The 19,775-nt window shown below is 34.6% G+C and overlaps 1 protein-coding gene and 1 non-coding gene across 4 annotated transcripts in view; both read right to left on the reverse strand.

Moving 5' to 3' along the window:
- The window catches only part of ASCC3 (activating signal cointegrator 1 complex subunit 3), a 357,007-nt gene that overhangs the window by 22,363 nt on the left and 314,869 nt on the right, over positions 1-19,775 (reverse strand). For all 3 annotated transcript variants that reach the window (XM_060616263.3, XM_060616264.3, XM_060616262.3), the window contains exon 37: positions 10,101-10,325. In XM_060616263.3, the coding sequence (XP_060472246.3) occupies positions 10,101-10,325 (225 nt within the window). The remainder of the gene's footprint in view (positions 1-10,100; positions 10,326-19,775) is intronic.
- Positions 9,781-9,888, reverse strand: LOC132668061 (U6 spliceosomal RNA). The gene has a single exon (XR_009605433.1). It is a non-coding gene; the product is annotated as a U6 spliceosomal RNA (small nuclear RNA).

A 19,775-nucleotide genomic window follows, 5' to 3' on the forward strand; every position in this document is an offset into this window, starting at 1 on the left:
AAGATATGTGTATATGTGTTTTAATAGTACACTTATGCATTGCTTGTTCTAGTATGCATAAAACATGTTTAAAATATATGCATACTAATATATTATATGTACTTTTTGTCCATATGTATACATATGTAGATGTAATACATTGTATTTTATATATATATACATATATATGTATATATATACATACATACATATATATACATACATATATATGTATTTATTTATTTATTTTACTGGGTTATTTTGTAATTATGATGGCATTTCTCCTTCCCTTGATGGTTATATCAGCAATCTGTCTTTCCTCCATTGTTTCCAATTTTTGTGGTTTTCAGAGAGAATGTGGGGAAGTAAATGGTTAATTCACTGGTCTATCTAGAATGATATAAAAAACTTGAGAAAGAGCATAAGCAGTTGATATAAAAAAGGCAAACAGCATATCTACTGGAAACTGTGGAGTGATGTAATATAATACAGCAATTACAAATATCAACCATATTAAAAACTTGCTCTTAGAACTGGTTAAAGGAACTATAGACCACTGAAAGGGAACTAAGTAAATAAAAGAAGGTGATTTTAGTATAAAGGGAACAATTAATTAAAAATATTATTCATGATCTAGTGGAAATTCTTAGTTTAAAAACAGTAGAAATTGCTGTGAAATTCTCATATTTTAAAAGAAATTCTGACTAGATCATGAGTACAATTTTACATCCATCCTTACAGGACAAAGGGAAATGGTGAGATATACCTTTATTGCAAATAACCAAACTATGCTAAAAACTTTTTTTTTTTGATGTGATTTTGAGAAAATTACTTAGTTTTCATGTGTAAAATGAGGATAACTGTACTACTTCATTGGACTGTTGCGACAAATCCAATGCGAAGCAAGTAGGATAGAGCCTAGGACAAAGAAAAGTTATCACTTCATTGTTAAAGATGGTCTGCCTATGGGCCATCATTATACACTGGATTTTTTGGTGTGGGGTGCAGGGATAGTGTGCAATTCTCCAAATAATTCTGGTAGAATTTGGTATTTACATACATTAATTGCCATTTAAATATGGAAGCAAATGTCTCCATATACCTTTCTAATCAACCTACAGTCGTGTGTGTGTGTGTGTGTTCTTTCGTAACAGAATCTTACAGTCTTTAAAGGCACTGGTGTTAAAGTCCTTTAAAATAAATATTAAAATACACAGAGATTTTGGTCTCTTAAATTTATCCTGCAGCAGCCTTAGCTGACAGGTCAATCTGTCATCTACCACATCTTTTTTTTTTTTTTTTTTAAATATGAAATTTATTGTCAAATTGGTTTTCATACAACACCCAGTGCTCATCCCAACAGGTGCCCTCCTCAATTCCCCTCACCCACCCTCCCCTCCCTCCCACCACCAACATCTTAAACATTCCAAATAACCCAGCAAAGTGACAGCACAGTCACACTTTGAAACACATAGTCCTCTGGTTCTCAGCTCACTGAGTTGGCTCCTCTAGCCTGGGTTTCCCTTTTTCCATGAAACACCTGAAAATATTCAATTCCTAGGAAGTTTTGCTATAAATACCATCCAGGAGGTAGTGGGAGTGACTAAGATATAAACCTGTACTCTTATGCTATTTGGCTCAGTATTGTATTTAGTTTTCATTTAAGTGAAGATGACTTTAAATATTTTATTTTTAAGTAAAATTGAAGATGACTTTAATGTAAAGACTTATAGCACTTTTTAGAAAAGATCAGAGATATTTGATCAGGATTTAAAGTCCTGGAATTTCCACTGGTTTCAGCATGGACTGCCTTGACAAATCACCTGTAACATAGTTATTTAACTTCTATGAACATCAATTTCTTTGTGTCTTGATAAAAAACAAACCAAACAAAACAGGACAAAAACCCACACAACAGCAGAGAGCTAATCAAGACATCAGCAGTTCTGGCTTTGCTGTCAAATTTGGAAAATTTAGGCAAGTCAGTTTAATTTTTGATACTTCTTATTTGTAATATTTTCACAAAAGCTGAAAACATAAAGTTTTCCTTTGGTGTGCCCCGCACAGAAAGCATGTCATATCACTTACTGCATTTTAAATATATATTACAAGTACCATGATCAAGAAGAGAATTTCAAAGGTGAATAGTAGGAACAATCAATTCTGTAATTACTCAATTTACAAATTAGAACATTTTAAGAAGATTTTAAAAAGTGAGGTATGCACAGTAATTTTTACTTTTATTTTTATTCAGTGGGATAGAATGGAAATACTAGTAACAGTAACATATTAAAAGGAGCCATTACAAAAACACCGCCAAAGCAAAAGAATGGAACAAATGACCTTGATACATACTTTAAAATGGGTATAAGAAGGAAAGGCAGGCTGTATGGTACATTCTGACTTCAAGCAGGGAAATACAACTACGTAACTATGTTTCTGTCAAGACTACAGAGTTTTCATAATCTAAATGATGGCTCATATAAAAGGTATGTTTCTATAGGGGCACCCAGGTGGCTCAGTTGGTCAAGCATTTTACTATTGATTTCAGCTCAGATCATGAGTTTGAGCCTGCTTGGATTCTCTTTCTCCCCCCTCTGCTCCTCCCCTCCTTGTGTGTGCACGCTCTCGCTCTCAAAATAAAGAAATAAACTTAAAAAAAATATTTAGGGGCACCTGGGTAGTTCAGTCAGGTAAGCATTTGACTTTGGCTCAGTCACAATCTTACGGTTCACTGGTTTGAGCCCCACCTCAGGCTTGTGGTGGTGCACTGACAGTGCAGAGGCTGCTTGGGATTCTCACTCTCCCTCTCTGCCTCTCCCCCACTTGCACACCATCTCTCTCTCAAAATGAATAAACTTTAAAAAATATTAACTTTGGAGTTAAATGACTATGATAAAGCAAGGAAATAAAAGAGCTACTATGAATAAGGGTACTAAAATAAACCTACTTCCTTGAGTCCTTAAATTGTTTAATTTATAAACATTAACTAATGCCCTATTCTTGTGAGGTGTTATTCTTATTCAAAAACGAGGGGTTAAGTGACTTGCCTAACACCTTATACTAAAACCAGAGCAGAGCTGGATTTATGGTAAGAGCTGGTGGCATTGAGTCCCACGCATAGACCACAAGGTCATGCTGATGTCCCATGGGGGCAGGAGTATAATTTTCAATCAGCCAGCAGGGCTGCAGCTTGGAAAACTGTGTGAACCAATGCTTTCTAAGGCCAACAATATCCACGTAATCAAATGAGAAAAATAGGGTACAATAATAAAACTGTCAATCAGCCACCACATAAAATTTTACCAACTCTTGATTTTCACCCCCAAATTTCCATTGGCAACTGTAATATTCTTTCCTTTTCCTGACTTGTTTACTTCTATCACAATCTTATAAGAAATTGCAGGAATCAGAGGATTTAGGATGGCTGGTTGCCATCTCTTTACAACAAAGATTTTTTTTTACCATGTGGCTTCTGATTAGCCAACTCAACATTCAAGATGATCATAACTAATACTTGTAATTTTTAATAAAGAAAATTCCACCACAATGTCTGGCTATAAGGGACTCATTAAATAAAGTATGACCTTCATATGAAGGAATATAGTGCAGTCATTAGAAATTATGTTGGGTGGGGCGCCTGGGTGGCTTGGTCGGTTGGGTGTCCGACTTCGGCTCAGGTCATGATCTCACGGTCAGTGAGTTCGAGCCCCGCGTCCGGCTCTGTGCTGACAGCTCAGAGCCTGGAGCCTGTTTCAGATTCTGTGTCTCCCTCTCTCTCTGCCCCTCCCCTGTTCATGCTCTGTCTCTGTCTCAAAAATAAATAAACGTTAAGAAAAAATAAAAAAAAAAGAAATTATGTTGGGAAAAATATTTAGTGTTAAAAATATTTAATGTTATAAATTATTAAGTTAAGATAGTTTATAAAATAACATGATAAAATATGCAAAAGAAAAAAGTGAGAGGTGTACAAAGAAAAAGACCTTCTGAGCTTCCAGGGACAAAAAAGAACAATACACAACTATTGCACCCTAGCTAGTAAATTTGATTTTTGTAGGAAAAAGGGTTAGTAATCCTAAAATGACATTAGGAATATGGTAGAATTGAGGAATAGTAAATATGTTTTGATTAATGAGAACCAGGTTTCTCGCAGGGGGATGAAGGAGTTTAAAAAGAAGAGTAAAATGAGAAAAAACTGAGGGTTGATGGGGAGTGGGAGGGAGGAGAGGGTGGGTGATGGGCATTGAGGAGGGCACCTGTTGGGAGGAGCACTGGGTGTTGTATGGAAACCAATTTGACAATATATTTCATATAAAAAAAGAGTAAAATGAACCTTTTGGTATTAGATTGGAATTGTAGGTATTAGAATGAACTCATGGGTTTATAAATACAAATATTTTCACATACATATATACATATACACAGAGATAAGAAGATATACAAATGGATATGTCTGAGTATGCATACTCGTATCTCCTAGCTTTGCCCAAAGAGAGGGCCTAGAGGCAAAATACCCAGGTGGTGATGGAGTCAGCAAAGATCCAGATTTTAGTCTCTAAATTATTCTCTAATAAAAAGAACCAGGCTTTTTGGAAAATTTGCTAATTCCAAGGCTGAGACAGGGAAAGTAGAAGAGGGAAGGCTGCAAGTGATGTTAAAAACATAATGTGGGCATGTCAGAGAGATACCAGAGCCAAGTGTGAGATGCCCAGTGGTTGTTGCTGAGACGTATCTGTGTAGCAAAATAAATAATGAAAGCAATGGATTTTACCCAACAGAATAAAACAAACGCTCATGAGTTTATACTTATATAAATAAACAGATGGATAAAATAAATAAATAAGTGGAGAAGAAAAAGTTCTTCATTCCAGCAGAATTCTGGGAAAAATGGAAACAGAAAATCAGAATAGTAATAATTGCTTCAGGCAAAATTCACCAATAGATGCTAAAAATAATGTAGGAAAGTATGATAGGAAATTGGATATTGCATAATCTCAAATCTCAAAATATCTGCCCACAAAATACCTACTAATTATAAAAAAAAAAAAAAAAGAAGTAACTATCGTGGAGAAGCCTGGCAGATACCACCTCAATTGTACAAGTTAATTTCACTGGTAATGAGACCATCAATGTCATAAGCCTCCTGATATGATATAGTGAGGGTGCAAGACATCACTTTTGTGGTATTCTTGCTAAATACATACACAAATAAAAATAAACACACACACACATCTCTCTCTCTCTCTCTCTCTCTCTATATATATATATATATATATATATGTATACACACACACACACACACACACACACACACACATATTCTTCAAAGATGGCCAATATCATGAAATTCAAGGGGACTGAGGAGACATGATTATGAAATGCAATGTGGGTTTCTTCAACAAAGCAGGAAAGAATGTCCAATGGGAAAAAGACAGTATCTTCAACAAATGGTGCTAGGAAAAATGGAGGGCAATATGCAAAGGAATGAAACTGGACCACTTTCTTAAACCATACACAAAAATAAATTCAAAGTGAATTAAAGACCTAAATATGAGACGTGAAACCATAAAAGTCCTAGAGGAGAGCACAGGCAGTAACTTCTCTGACACTGGCCATAGTAATTTTTTCTACATTGGTTCCCCGAGGCAAGAAAAACAAAAGCAAAAAGATACTATTGGGACCAAATCAAAATAAAAAGCTTCTGCACAGTGAAGGAAACAATCAATAAAACTGAAAGGCAATCTATGGAATGGGAGAAGATATTTGCAAATGACATATCTGATAAAGGACTAGTATCCAAAATATATGAAGAACTTATGCAAATCAATACCGTCAAAAGAACTAATCCAATTAGAAATGGGCAGAAGACATGAACAGACATTTTTCCAAAGAAAACAGAGAGATGGCCAACAAACACATGAAAAGATGCTCATCATCACTTATCATTAGGGAAGTGCAAATTAAAACTACAATGTGTTATCGCCTTACACCTGTTAGAATGGCTAAAAGCAATAACACAAGAAACGTGTTGGCGAGGATGTGGAGAAAAAGAAACCCTCTAGCACTGTTGGTGGGAATGCAAACTGATGTAGCCACTGTGGTAAATGGTATGGAGGGTCCTCAGAAAGTTAAAAATAGAACTAACCTATGATCTAGCAATTGCACTTTTGAGTATTTACCCAAAGAATGAACACACACACACACACACACACACACACACGAACAGAATATTATTTAGCCATAAGAAGAATGAAATCTTGCCATTTGTAATGACATAGATGGAGTTACAGAATATAATGCTAAGCAAAATAAGTCAGAGAAAGACAAATACCATATGATTTCACTCATATTTATGTGGAATTTAAGAAACAATTGTCCAAAGGGGAAAAAAAGAGAAAGAGAGAAAGAGACAAAACAAGAAACAGATTCTTAACTACAGAGAACAAACTGATGGTTAACAGAGGGGAGGTAGGTGGGGGGAGGGTATATGGGTGGAGGTTGGGTGAAATAGGTGATGGGGATTAAGAAGTGCACTTGTCATGATGAACACCAGGTGACATATGGAATGTTGAATAACTGTATCGTACATCTAAAACTAATATAACGCTTCATGTTCACAAACTGGAATTAAAATAAAAACTTAAAAAAATGAAATGCAATGAGGGATCTCAGATTGGATCTTGGTCTAGAGAAAGGGCATTAGTGAGATAAAATTCAAATAGACAAAATCTGAATGAGGTCTGCAGACAAGCTAATAGACTAGATTAGAACTGAGGCAAGTTGTTAAATTAGGGGATGTTGGGCAAAAGATACACAGAAATTTCATTTTACTATTTTTATCAATTTTTTCTAAGCCTGAAATTGTTTCAAAATAAAAAATTTAAAATCCATTAACAATAAGAGCCTCATATTTGTGAGGATGAAGAAATATTTACTGTGAATGACTAATTTTAATGTTTTTCTAAATTTTTTACAATGAAGTGTATTGCTTTTGTAATTAAAAAGAAAACTATTTCTCTTTAGATCCTATTCAGAAGGATCAAACATATTCAATAAATATAAATATCATCCCAAGAAATGGTATGTAAAAATATCTAATAGAGAATAAAAGTATCTGATGTAATCCTTTTCCCTTATAGCAAATTTAGAAATAGACTTCTCTGGAAATTGCTAATTTCTATTACTATATAGTCTTTGGATCATAATGACTAAGTGGTGAAAAAGAAAGTATAAAAAATTAGTATAATCATGTAATTTTTACACATGACATAAAACGTACATCTATAAGTATACTTGCAAGCATCAAAATTTAATTCCTCTTATGACCTCTCTAACCCTTGCTAACCCCTGGATTCATTAACAGGTCAATATTTGAAGGGGGAAAAACCAGTTACAGGAAACACAAATGAGTATCCAGGGCCACTCACAAATGAGTATCTAAAGTTTAGAAACTTTAACTTTGTTTATAAAGTGTGACAGGGGTGCTTGCGTGGCTCAGTCAGTTAAGTGTCTGACTCTTGACTTCCACTCAGGTCATGATCTCGTGGTTTGTGGTTCGAGCCCTGTGTCAGGCTCTGTGCTGACAGTGCAGAGCCTGCTTGGGATTCTCTCTGTCTTCCTCTCCCTCTCTGTCCCTTTCCCACTTGCGTGCACTCTCTCTCTCTCTCTGTCTCTAAAAATAAGTAAATAAACTTAAAAAAAATAAAGTATGACAAATCGAGTGGCAAATCAGAGAGGCAAACCATGTGGTGGTTATAAAAGGATGTAAAAAAATGTTGTGTGTTAATTATACCTTTAGTTCCCTACTTCCTGAAAGTTTGTGCTTACTCTAATGAAATATTCCTATTCTTTTAAATAATAAAATTAATTTTTTTCTGATAATAACAATGTTAGAAGCTAAATTTAAAACATTCAAACAGTTTAGAAAAGCATAAAGAAGAAATTGAAAATCACCCACAATCCTGCTACAGAGATGGTTACTGTTAACCTTTTGGTGGACACTATTCTAGATCTTCTCTCCAGGCCTCTTGTCACACACAGATGCAGATATTTTACATACATGTAGAATTTACTAATGGAATTGTAATATTTTACAGCATTCCATAACCGGAAAGACTCTTAAGTAATTTCAAGTCTTTAATTTTGTAAGTAAACTCCATGTTCACAGACTCATTTACTCTATCTTAAAAACACCTTCAGTTTTTTGAAAATTAAAAAAAATTGTTTTTCATTACAGAAATGTGCAAAAAAGGTATAGTGAGGAAAACCAAATCTCTCATAGTCTCAATCGCTTAGGAGTGCTCCCCCCACCCTGCTCCTCTTCCAATTACTCCCAGTAAGTGGCAGCTCCATGCTTCCAGTTGCTCAGGAGAAAAGCCTTGGAATCATTTTTGGCTTCTCATTTTATGGAAAAAAAAAAACCTTTTCATTTTCTTAACTAAAAAAATATTTTATTTTACAGAGAGTGAGTGAGAGAGAGAGAGAGAGAGAGCGAGCACGAGTGGCGGAGAGGGGCAGAGAGAGAGAAGAATCTCAAGTAGGCTTCATGCTCAGTGTGCAGCCCAAGGGGGGCTCTAACTCAGGAACCGTGAGATCATGACCTGAGTGGAGATCAAGAGTCTGATACTCAACCAACTAAGCCACCCAGGTGCCCCCCAAAACCCTTTTCTAATTCATTAGCATATTCTGTTAGTTCTGGAAAAAAAAAATACAGGAACCAACATATTCTCACCAATCTCACACACACCAATCAGGTCCAGCCACCATCATTTCAGGCCTACCCTAAAAGCATTCAAGGTATGAAAAGTTCATTGATAGGGTTTCAGAATCTACACTGCAACTAACCTTCAAGAAATACCACAGGTCAAGTTTTCAGGTACTTTCAAAAAAGAATATTCACAATTACCTGAAAAGGCTATAGAAATACTCTTCCCTTTTTTGAACTATGTATCTCTGTCAGGCTGGCTTTTTCTTCATAGATTTCATGACTTTTTTTTTTTTTCATAGAACATCATATTTTAATAGACTGATTGCAAAAAGATATGTGAATCTAGCTGACTTCTATTAAGCTAGACATTAAAGATATTTGCAAAAATGTAATTAATTACACATTTCACTAATTTTCTTTATTGTCTTGAAAAATACTTTTCCTGAAAAATCATGTTACTTTTATGTTAACATATAATGGGGTTGTTATTGTTATTTTTAAATAACATAATATTTGAAAATTTTTCAGTTTTAATTACTATGGTAAGTATTCATAGATATAACTAACATAACCACTAGTAAACCACTGTTCTAGCAGCTTCCCTCTCAGAGGAAAGTCCAACATTCTTAATGGTTTACACACTCCCTGCCTTGACCTACCCCCATTTTCTCTATAATGTCCACATCTACTGTGTTTTGACTTTATTTTTGGTGCCCCCTTTCACCTTTTTTACAATGGTCTCTGTGACTTTTGTTTGACTATACCAAGTTCCTACATGAGAGAGTTGGCACTAGCTTTTTATAGTTTTTGGAATATACCCCTCAAATCCTCCTATGGCTCACTGTCTGCTTTTAATTCTTTCTTTAATGTCACCTTGTAAGCAAGAAAGTGCAAAATGGAACCTTCCATCTTTGTCTATATTTTCATTATATTTCATTACTTTTTAAAAAAAATAGCAGTTATCACCTCTTGACTTATATTTTTAATTGTCTTTTCCATCTCAAGTGAAAGCCCGTAATAGCAGGTAGTCTTCTGCTTGTTCATTCAGTACCGAGAAAAGTACCTGGCATTTAGTTTTTACTTTTTTTTTTTTCCCCAGTGTGGAACGCTTCACGAATTTGAATGTCATCCTTTGCGCAGGGGCCATGCTGATCTTCTCTGTGTTGTTCCAATTTTAGTATGTGTGCTGCTAAAGCAAGCACTAGTCCAACTTTTAATTTTCATCCAACGGATGACTGAAATTGTCATCTTATTGCATTTACACTTGCTTTTTCCTTTGAAAATTCTTGATTTACCTGGTTTTTCCCAACAATGCTATGATAAAATACTTTAAATGCAAGTATATTTTATCCTAAAACAGGAAAAAAAAAAAAAACAAATGATGGGAGAAAATATAGGTATTAGACTTTCATACCTGACATACTCTGAGTGCTTGGTCCAAGACTGTTTTGGTATCAGTGTCATAATCTGGGCAGGGCAGCATGGTTCTGCTGAGATGTGCCTGTAGTAGGAGATGTGCTTTGGTGTGAGGGCTATCATATGAATGAGGATTTGATTCAAAGGGAAGACATTTTGCCAGTTCGCTATTCATATGATCTTCATTGTGTCTTACTGGCAAATCTGTGTATTCTTCTGCATCCTGGAAAAAAAAAATACATACATATACATGTATATGTACATGTACATATACATATACATATGTATATACATATACATATATATATATATATATATATATAGAGAGAGAGAGAGAGAGAGAGAGAGAGAAATGTGTTGAACCAGAAGTATAATAATTAATGCACTTCTTAGCTTAACTATTGACATTTAAAACATGGTTTAGAAAAATGATAAGGTAACCAATCATGCCCCTTAGAATTTTGCTTTGTTTCATAACATTATTAACATGTAGGCACAAGTTAGTAATGTACAATATATCTGAAATGCAGGAAAGCTCTTCATATTTATGCAATCAACAAAAAGACCTGCTGGGCATCACACACTATGCTTGACAGTGGGGCCACAGGAGTAAACCAGAAGCTGAGAGTTCCTCAGGGAAAAAAAAACAAGTTCTACAAAGTATAATGAATGTTATGATATGGTAAGTACAGAGTGCTGAAGGGACATTGCTTGGGGATCTGATTATTTTAGAGAGTCAGGGAAAGTCTCTTGGAAGCAATGACATTTAAGTTAAGATCTATAGGATGAGTGGAAGAAATAAGTCAGGGCTGGGAAAGGGGGAATGGGATAAGATTGGTTAGGTAAGAAAAGGATGAAGAGCAGAACCATCAACTTATATTTATTATAATAAATTAGATTAGGAAACAATCAACAAAACTAAAAGGCAACTGGCAGAATGGGAAAAGATATTTGCAAATGACATATTGGATAAAGGGCTAGTATCGAAAATCTATAAACAACTCACCAAACTCCACACCTGAAAAACAAATAATCCAGTGAAGAAATGGGCAGAAAACATGAATGGACACTTCTCTAAAGAAGACATCCAGATGGCCAACCCGCACATGAAAAGATGCTCAACGTCGCTCCTCATCAGGGAAATATAAATCAAAACCACACTCAGATACCACCTCTCGCCAGTCAGAGTGGCTAAAATGGACACATCAGGAGACTATAGATGCTGGCGAGGATGTGGAGAAACGGGAACCCTCTTGCACTGTTGGTGGGAATGCAAATTGGTGCAGCTGCTCTGGAAAACAGTGTGGAGGTTCCTCAAAAAATTAAAAATAGATCTACCCTATGACCTGGCAATAGCACTGGTAGGAATTTATCCAAGGGATACAGGAGTGCTGATGTATAAGGGGCACTTGTACCCCGATGTTTATAGCAGCACTTTCAACAATAGCCAAATTATGGAAAGAACCTAAATGTCCATCAACTGATGAATGGATAAAGAAATTGTGGTTTATATACACAATGGAATACTACATGGCAAGAAAGAATGAAATCTGGCCTTTTGTAGCAACGTGGATGGAAAAGGAGAGTGTTATGCTAAGTGAAATAAGTCAGGCAGAGAAAGACAGATACCATATGTTTTCACTCATCTGTGGATCCTGAGAAACTTAACAGAAGCCCGGGGTGGGGGGGGAGGGCAAGGGGGAAAAAGAAAAAAAAAGTTACAGAGAGGGAAGGAAGCAAACCATAAGAGGGTTTTAAATACTGAGAACAAACTGAGGGTTGATGGGCGGTGGGGGAGAGGGGAAAGTGGGTGATGGGCATTGAGGAGGGCACCTGTTGGGATGAGCACTGGTGTTGTATGGAAACCAATTTGACAATAAATTATATAAAAAAAAAATAAAATTCTTAAAAAATAATAAATTAGTCTAAAATAAAATGATTTGAAATTAAGTTTCCAGTTTCACATGTAAGGAGCTTAAAAGCCACCATTTTGTCCTAAGAACAAGTAAAAAGTTGAACAGATTGAAAGATCAACAACTTTCCTTGGATCCATAAGACAGGGGAGGACATGGGACGAATTGTTGCCCCCAAAACTGGAGACACAGGAAAATTCAGGGAGTCATGGCTAACAGAAACATAGACTCACCAGTGGTGAAGTAAGAAAACCTGAGCTGTAATTGATGAATTATTGGAGGATCAGTGTGGACAACTCAGAGCTAAAAACTCTAGGAGGATCTAGTCTTATAGGGGTCCTCAAAAATATTGTGACATTTACCTCCAGGAGCTTGACCAGATACCCATGGTAAAGATGAGAGAAAAATCCACTTGAGTTTCCAGCAGGGGGAGGAGAAAGGAACCAGTTTGAACTATGCCAGATAACTCTGTTTTTCTTCTTTTTTAAAATTTTTATTATTAAGTGTTCATTTATTTTTGAGAGAGAGAAAGAGAAATTGTGTGCATGTGGGAAGGGCAGGGAGGAGATGGAGGACCCGAAGTGGGCTCCATGCTGACAGCAGAGAGCCTGATGTAGGGCTCGAACTCATAGAGCTGAGAGATCATGACCTGAGTGCAAGCTGAAAGCCTAACTGACTGAGCCACTCAGGCGCCCCAAGAACTCTGTTCTCCTTAAAAAGGCTTGTTCTCAGTAGAAACTAGTTAACCAGAGCCTAACCTGCTAGGGTACTATTAGAGCTTAACTGACCTGGGGTAAGGGAAGTACCCAACTTCAGTCCACTCTAGCCATCCTGTCCCACCTAAGAGGGAAGAAAAACTGAGAAACACTTGTGAAGTCACAGTCTAGAGGAATAGGCTCTCTAAAAGACTGAGACATAATCATAGAACTATAGTTCTATGTGAGTTCAACTCACCAGCATATTACTAAAGTCCTATTTATAGCAGATTTTTTTACAGAGTACATTATGTCTGGGTATCAAGAAAAAAATTACAAGGTATATCAAAAAGCAACAAAACAACAACAAAATAAAACAACAAAAACCCAAAAAACCCTCACAAAACCAAAAACCAAAAAACCTAACCAATTTGAACAGAAAGAGCCAGCATCAGAACTAGACTTGGCAGAGATGTGGGAATTACCAGACTGGGAATTTAGAACAACTGTAATTAGTTGCTAATCAACTAATGTATGTTAAGGGCTCTAATGGACAAAGTAGACAGCACATAAGAACAGATGGGCAATGAAAAAGGAGATGAAAATCCTAAGAAAGAACCAAAAAGAAACTCTAAAGACAAAAAATACTGTAACAGACAAGAAGAATGCCTTTGACAGGCTTATTAGTAGATAGGTCATTGCTAAGAAAAGAACTTCTGAGCTAGAGGACATATCAATGGAATCTTCAAAAACTTCAAAAAGCAGACTGGAAAAACCAGAACAGAATATCCAAGGACTATGAACAATTATAGAAGGTATACCATAAGCATAATGGGAATACCAGAACAAGAAGAAAGAAACAGAAGAAATATTTGAAATAATAATGACTGAGAATTTCCCCCAAATTAATTTCAGACACCAAACTACAGATCCAGAAAGTTCAGAGAACACCAAGCAGAATAAATTTCAAAAAAAATCTACACCTCGGCATATCATCTTCAAACTCTGATTACAGATAAAGTCCTCAAAGAAGCCAGAGGAAAAACACAACTTATTGAGGAACAAGGCTAAGAACTATATCTGACATCTCAAAAACCTTGCAAGCAAGAAGAGAGTGGAATGAAGTATTTCAAGTGTTGAAAGAAAAAACCCTACCAACTTAGAATGCACCATTTAAAATTATCCTTCAAAAGTAAAAGAGAAATAAAGACTTTCTCAAACAAAAATCGAGTTAATTTGTTGCCAGTAAAAATCCCTTACATGAAACATTATGAGATGTTCTTTAGGGAGAAGGAAAACAATATAGGTCAGAAACTTGCTTCTACATAAAGAAAGGAGAGCATGAAAGAAGGAATAAGTGAAGATAAAGTAAAGCTTTTATTTTTATTATTGTTAACTGACCTGATAATAATTTGTTCAAGATAATAGCAACCATGTATTTAATTAGGTATGTTTATGTACATATCATATATATATATATATATATATATATATATATATATATATATATATGCTTGTGTGTGTATGCATGTATATATATACATATGTATGCTTATATATAAAGTAAAATAACAACAATGATATAAGAAACAAGAGGGTGGAACTAGTATTATTTTGCTGTTATAAAGTACTGGCACTACCTGTGAAATAGTATGATGTTAACAGAAAGTGAAATGGGAGTAGGACTAAATGCATATTGTAAACTCGGGCAATCACCGAAAAAATAAAAAAAAAAGTATAACTGATATGCTAAGAAAGGAGAAAATGAAATCATATAAATTCTCAATTAAAACCACAAAAGGCAGAAAAAGAGTGGAAGACAAAAATGGGAACAAAGAATAAGGGCCACAAACAGGAAACATTAACAAATGTAGCTATGAATCCAACTGTATCAATAATCACTTTGAATGTCAATATCTAGATGACTAAAAGACAGACTGTCAGAGTGGATAAAAAATACAAATCAACTGTATGTTGTCTATAAGAAACTTTAAATATGAAGACACATATATAAGTAAAGTGGATGGACAAAAATATACCATGCTAACACTAATCAAAAGAAAGCAAGAGTAGCTATATTAATTTCAGACAGAGCGACCAAGGAAAAGTTACCAAACCAAGGAAAGTTATCAGTAAGATAAAGAAGGGAATTACATAATGATAAAGAAGTCAATTCTCCTGGAAGACATAAAAATTTTTAGTGTATGTGTTCCCAACAACAGAACATCTAACTATGTGAGCACAGTAAGTGACTGAATGTAAGATTGTTTTAATATTCAAAAATCAATTAATATAATTCACTTTATTAATAAACAAAAACAACACAATCACCTCAATTGATGCAGAAAAAACATCTGACAAAATGTAACATGCATCCCTAACTAAGACTCTCAGCAAATTAAAAAAAGAAGGGAACCTTTTCAACCTAGTAAATGGCATCTCTGAGAAACCTACAACTAATATATTTACCAGTATCTGACTGAATGCTTCCCCTCTAAGATCAGGAATAATACAAGGGTGTTTGCTCTAAGTATTTCTATTCAACATTGCACCAGAAGTTCCAGTCAGTGCAATCAGGCAAGAAATAAAAGAAACCCAATGAAAAGAAAGAAGTAAAACTGTCTTCATTTGTAGATGATATGATTAACCAGGTAGAAAATCCAATATGATCCAGAAAATAAACTACTAGAATAAGTGAGTTTTGCAAGGTTGCAGGATATAAGATTAATGTACAAAAATTAATTATATAGTTATGTTTCTGTATATCAGCAACCAAGAATCAGAAATGAAAAAAAAAATGATAGCATAATATATATGAAATACCTAGAGGTGAATTTGAAAAAAAAAAAACAAACCCAAAACCTGAAAACTACAAAACACTGCTAAAAAAATTACAGGACATAACTAAATGGAGAGATATACTTTTATTCTCTTAAAATTGATCTATAGGTTTAATACAATTTCAATCAAAACCACAGCAGGCTTTTTTCCCCTTAAATAGAAATTGACAAACTGGTTTTAAAATTCACATAGAAATGAAAAGGAGCCAGAATAGCTGGAAGAACTCTGAAAAGAAACAAAGTTGAAGAGTTATCAATACCTGACTGCAAGACTTATTATAAAGCTTATCTAATCAAACGTGTTGTATTGGACTAGAACAGAGTCCAGAAATAATTAACCTATACATATTTAGACAACAATTTTTGAAAGGTGCAACAGTGGAGAAATAGTCTTTTCAAGAAATGGTAGAATAATTGGGTATCTACATGCAACAAACAAACAAAAAACAAAAAACCAAAAAAAAAAAAAAACACCCAAAATAAAGCAAAATGGAATAATTCAATTGTAACCTTGCACTCAAAATTTACTGAAAGTATATGATAGGCCTAAATATAAGATCTAAAACTATAAAACTTCCAGAAGAAAAACCCTACCTAGGGTTAGGAAAAGATTTCTTGGATAGGATAACCTAAAATTTTATCAATAAAAAAACTGATAAATTGAGCTTCATCAAAATAAAAAAATTCTGAGAATTAAAATTTAGGACTCAGACTGAAAATAATTACAAAGCATATATCTAATATAGGACTTGTATCCAGAATATATACATTTTCAAAATTCACAGTGGGAATACAAACATCCCAGTGTAAAATAGGCAAAGATTTTAACAGATACTTTATGTGAAGATATGCAATCTCATTAGTTACTAGGAAAATAAAAATTAGAATGACTAAAATTTAAACGACTGATATACCAAATACTGGCAAGAATGTAGAAAAACTGGAACTTTTCCTATATAACTGGCAGGAATTTAAAATGTTATATTTGTTTAGGAAAACAGTTTTACATTTTCTTAAAATTTAAAACATATAACTACCATGTGATTCAGCTATTTCATTCCTAGTGATTTACCTAAAAGAGACATATGTCCACACAAAGATCATACACAATGGTTGATAATAGCTTTACTTTTAAACCAAAAAATTAGAAAAAAACCTAAATGTCTATCAACAGATGAAGGTAAAAACAAATTGCATTATATCCATACAATGGAATTCTAAGCAGTAATAAAAAGAATGAACTATTGGTACTCAACATAACACGGATGAATCTCAATAATTATGGTGAAAGAAGCCAGACCAAAAACAGAGTGCATACTCTAGAATTTGTAAACTAATCCACAGAGACAGAAAGCAGATGGGTAGTTGTCTATGGACGGGGTCAGAGTGACAGGGGAGAGAGTTAAAGTTCATGGAGGGGTCTGACATAACTTTTGATTTGCATTTGATAGGCATAGAATTCTTGCCTAGGAAATAAAACTGTGTGATGGAACTCCTTAAGATTTTCTTATTTGGAATTCAGTAGTATGAAATAATTAGAGTATTCTACTCTCCATGTATAACATGTCTTCATCTATGTTTGCGTGACTTACAATTTCAGAAACCTGTGCCTTTACTGTATTCTAAGAATATATGAGACTACTAAAAATATAGTTATATACTTATGATAAAAATTCAGACTATAATAATAGGGAAATTCTTGTTTCAAAAACTGGAATAAATTCATTTAAACAAATATTTGTTGACGATCTGCTTATGAGAAAGAATACATTATTCAACCAATCACATAAATAAATGCAAATTAGATAAGGTGAAAAATGCTATGAACAAGAAATATATGGAAGCATAAGAGAGTTTAGCCAAGAAATTAGTTAGGAAAGTCATAAAGACTTCGTGGAGGAAAAGGCAGATAAGCTAAGATACAGAGATCAGCAGATATTAACTAGATGAAGAGAGAAGTGAGGAGTGTTCTAGGAACAGTATATACAAAGGCTCTATAGTGGGAAGGAAAATTGTGAGTGCAAGAGACTAAAAAAATGTGTCTAAAAATAATGTCAGTTGATTTAAAACACATTTTAAGTGAATATCTGAAACATTCTGTTATGAACTAGATAAATATTTTAAAATCATGTTTCATCTTATTTTGTTTTGCATTAGTCAAAAATATCACAGCTACTCTACACTTATTTTCAACACTATCTTCATTCTTTTGGATTGCTTTGTGTAAAGAAGCATATGTTGGCATATTAACAATTAATAATTTTTTGCCCCTATCTGTCATGTTGGTTTTCCTTTCATATGTCATGTCAGCTCTTTCCTGACTATTCTGTCTGAAGTCATTTGCTGAAGAAGGACCAGTTATACATGACAATTATTTTTGATTTCAGGTGAATTTCAGTACTGAAGCATCATCACCTGATGGCTGACCCATTTCAACATAATATCTGGGCTCCATCCAAATCCCTGTCAGTAACTATCCACCTATTACAGACTTTCCAAGTGAATTTAAAAAGAAATGAACAGCAGATAAGAAAGAAGATGGTTCAGAAATCTAAAACATGACCTTTTCCTTCAAGGAAATTAAAATGATATTGGGGGAAAATTTATGTAAATAATTATTTTAAGTGTAGAATAAAATACTGTTGTTCAGAGAAGAGCACTGGAGTGAACTGGGTGTGTTGGAAAGTTTCCCAAAAGAGATAGTGTTTGTTCTAGGCTTATAACAATTTGTAGAAGAGGACGGAGGGAGAGAGATTCCTTGCATTCCATGCAGAGAAAATAATATGAGCAGATCTATAAAAACAGATAAGGAGGGGTCTGAGGTTTAAGCCTCAGGGATGAAGAGAATGATGATGCTATTAATAGCAGAGAAGTTGGGAACGCTTAGTGAGCAGAAGCTTGCTGTCAAGCACTTAAAGAGAGGGCAATAATACAGATAGTTGGGTGGAGGTAGAGGGAGAAGAAATCAGCCTTAAACCTGTTTCATGGTCTAACATTTTATTCATATTTAGATTTCTTTCTACTGTTCATTAAACATAACTTCTGATCTTTTATCAGAAGAAAATCAAATAGCTATTTTCATACTGCAAATTGAATTGGCTCTCCAGGTTTTGGGTATGTTGAAAACAGGACTAGGCTTACAAATGATATGAAAAGTCCAATTGAAGAAAAATTATATGGATAGTAAGATTTTGGCTAAAAGTACTAATTCATAGTATTATCTAAGTAATCCACTTCCCCAGTACAATCTTGTATAATATGATTACATACATTACCCACTTTCTTCCCTCCCCACCTACAGAGGGAGGGAAGGAGAGACAGAGGGACTGACTGATTGACAGCAATATAAACTGGGTATTTCCCAGTCTTAGTTTCCAAATACCTCTGAAAGTGTGAACATCTTTCTGTGTTGTGTGATTCTAGCATCCAAAGATGCACATGATACACATCTTCATAAAGCATGACTTCTAATGCAAGCCAACTCTTTCATTTGGTGTTAAAGAAACAATGATCTTCCCCAATACTAAAGGAAAAAATAGTGCCGCTGTCCTCACTGAGAAGCAGTATATCTGAACAGGACTGACTACTCACAATCATGCTTATTGTGCTTTGGAGTAAACTTGATCACCAATGCTTTTTGTTGTATTTGCCTACTTTAGACTCTAAACTCCATGTATGATGTGATTCCACTGTTCTCTAAACCATGCCAATTCTGCTTGAATTACCCGATTTATTGCTGTAATCCCCTGCTTCACCAGGATTGGGAATTTGCTCACTGCCAGCAGTATCAGTATCACATGAGTCTGCTAACAGCTGAGTACATTTTAGGTTGGAAAAAATGTTGTGTACGAGATAGATCCTTCTAAGTCTAATAAGGGGACTATGAGATCTTTACTGTAGATTACCCAAAGACAGTGACCTTACTAAAAAAAAATTAATTCAGTGATGTCTTTTCTCAATGCATAAAGCAATCTTCTAAACTAAGGATTAATTTCTCTGCAAAAAACTATAAACTTTAATAAAAAATAAAAATATTTTAATAACCACAATGGACATCTTAGTGTGCTGAGTCATTTGTTTACCCAATTTTTATTCAGCACACAGTATAGTTGGGTATACAATGGTGAACAAAACCAGAGACATGATCCCTACCCTCACAAAGCTTGACAGTCCAGTGGGAGGAGACAGACCTTAATCAACATTGACCACAAATAACATAAAATGA

The sequence above is a fragment of the Panthera onca genome, chromosome B2 (genome assembly GCF_046562875.1).
Source record: "Panthera onca isolate mPanOnc1 chromosome B2, mPanOnc1 haplotype 2, whole genome shotgun sequence".
Lineage (NCBI taxonomy): Eukaryota > Metazoa > Chordata > Mammalia > Carnivora > Felidae > Panthera > Panthera onca.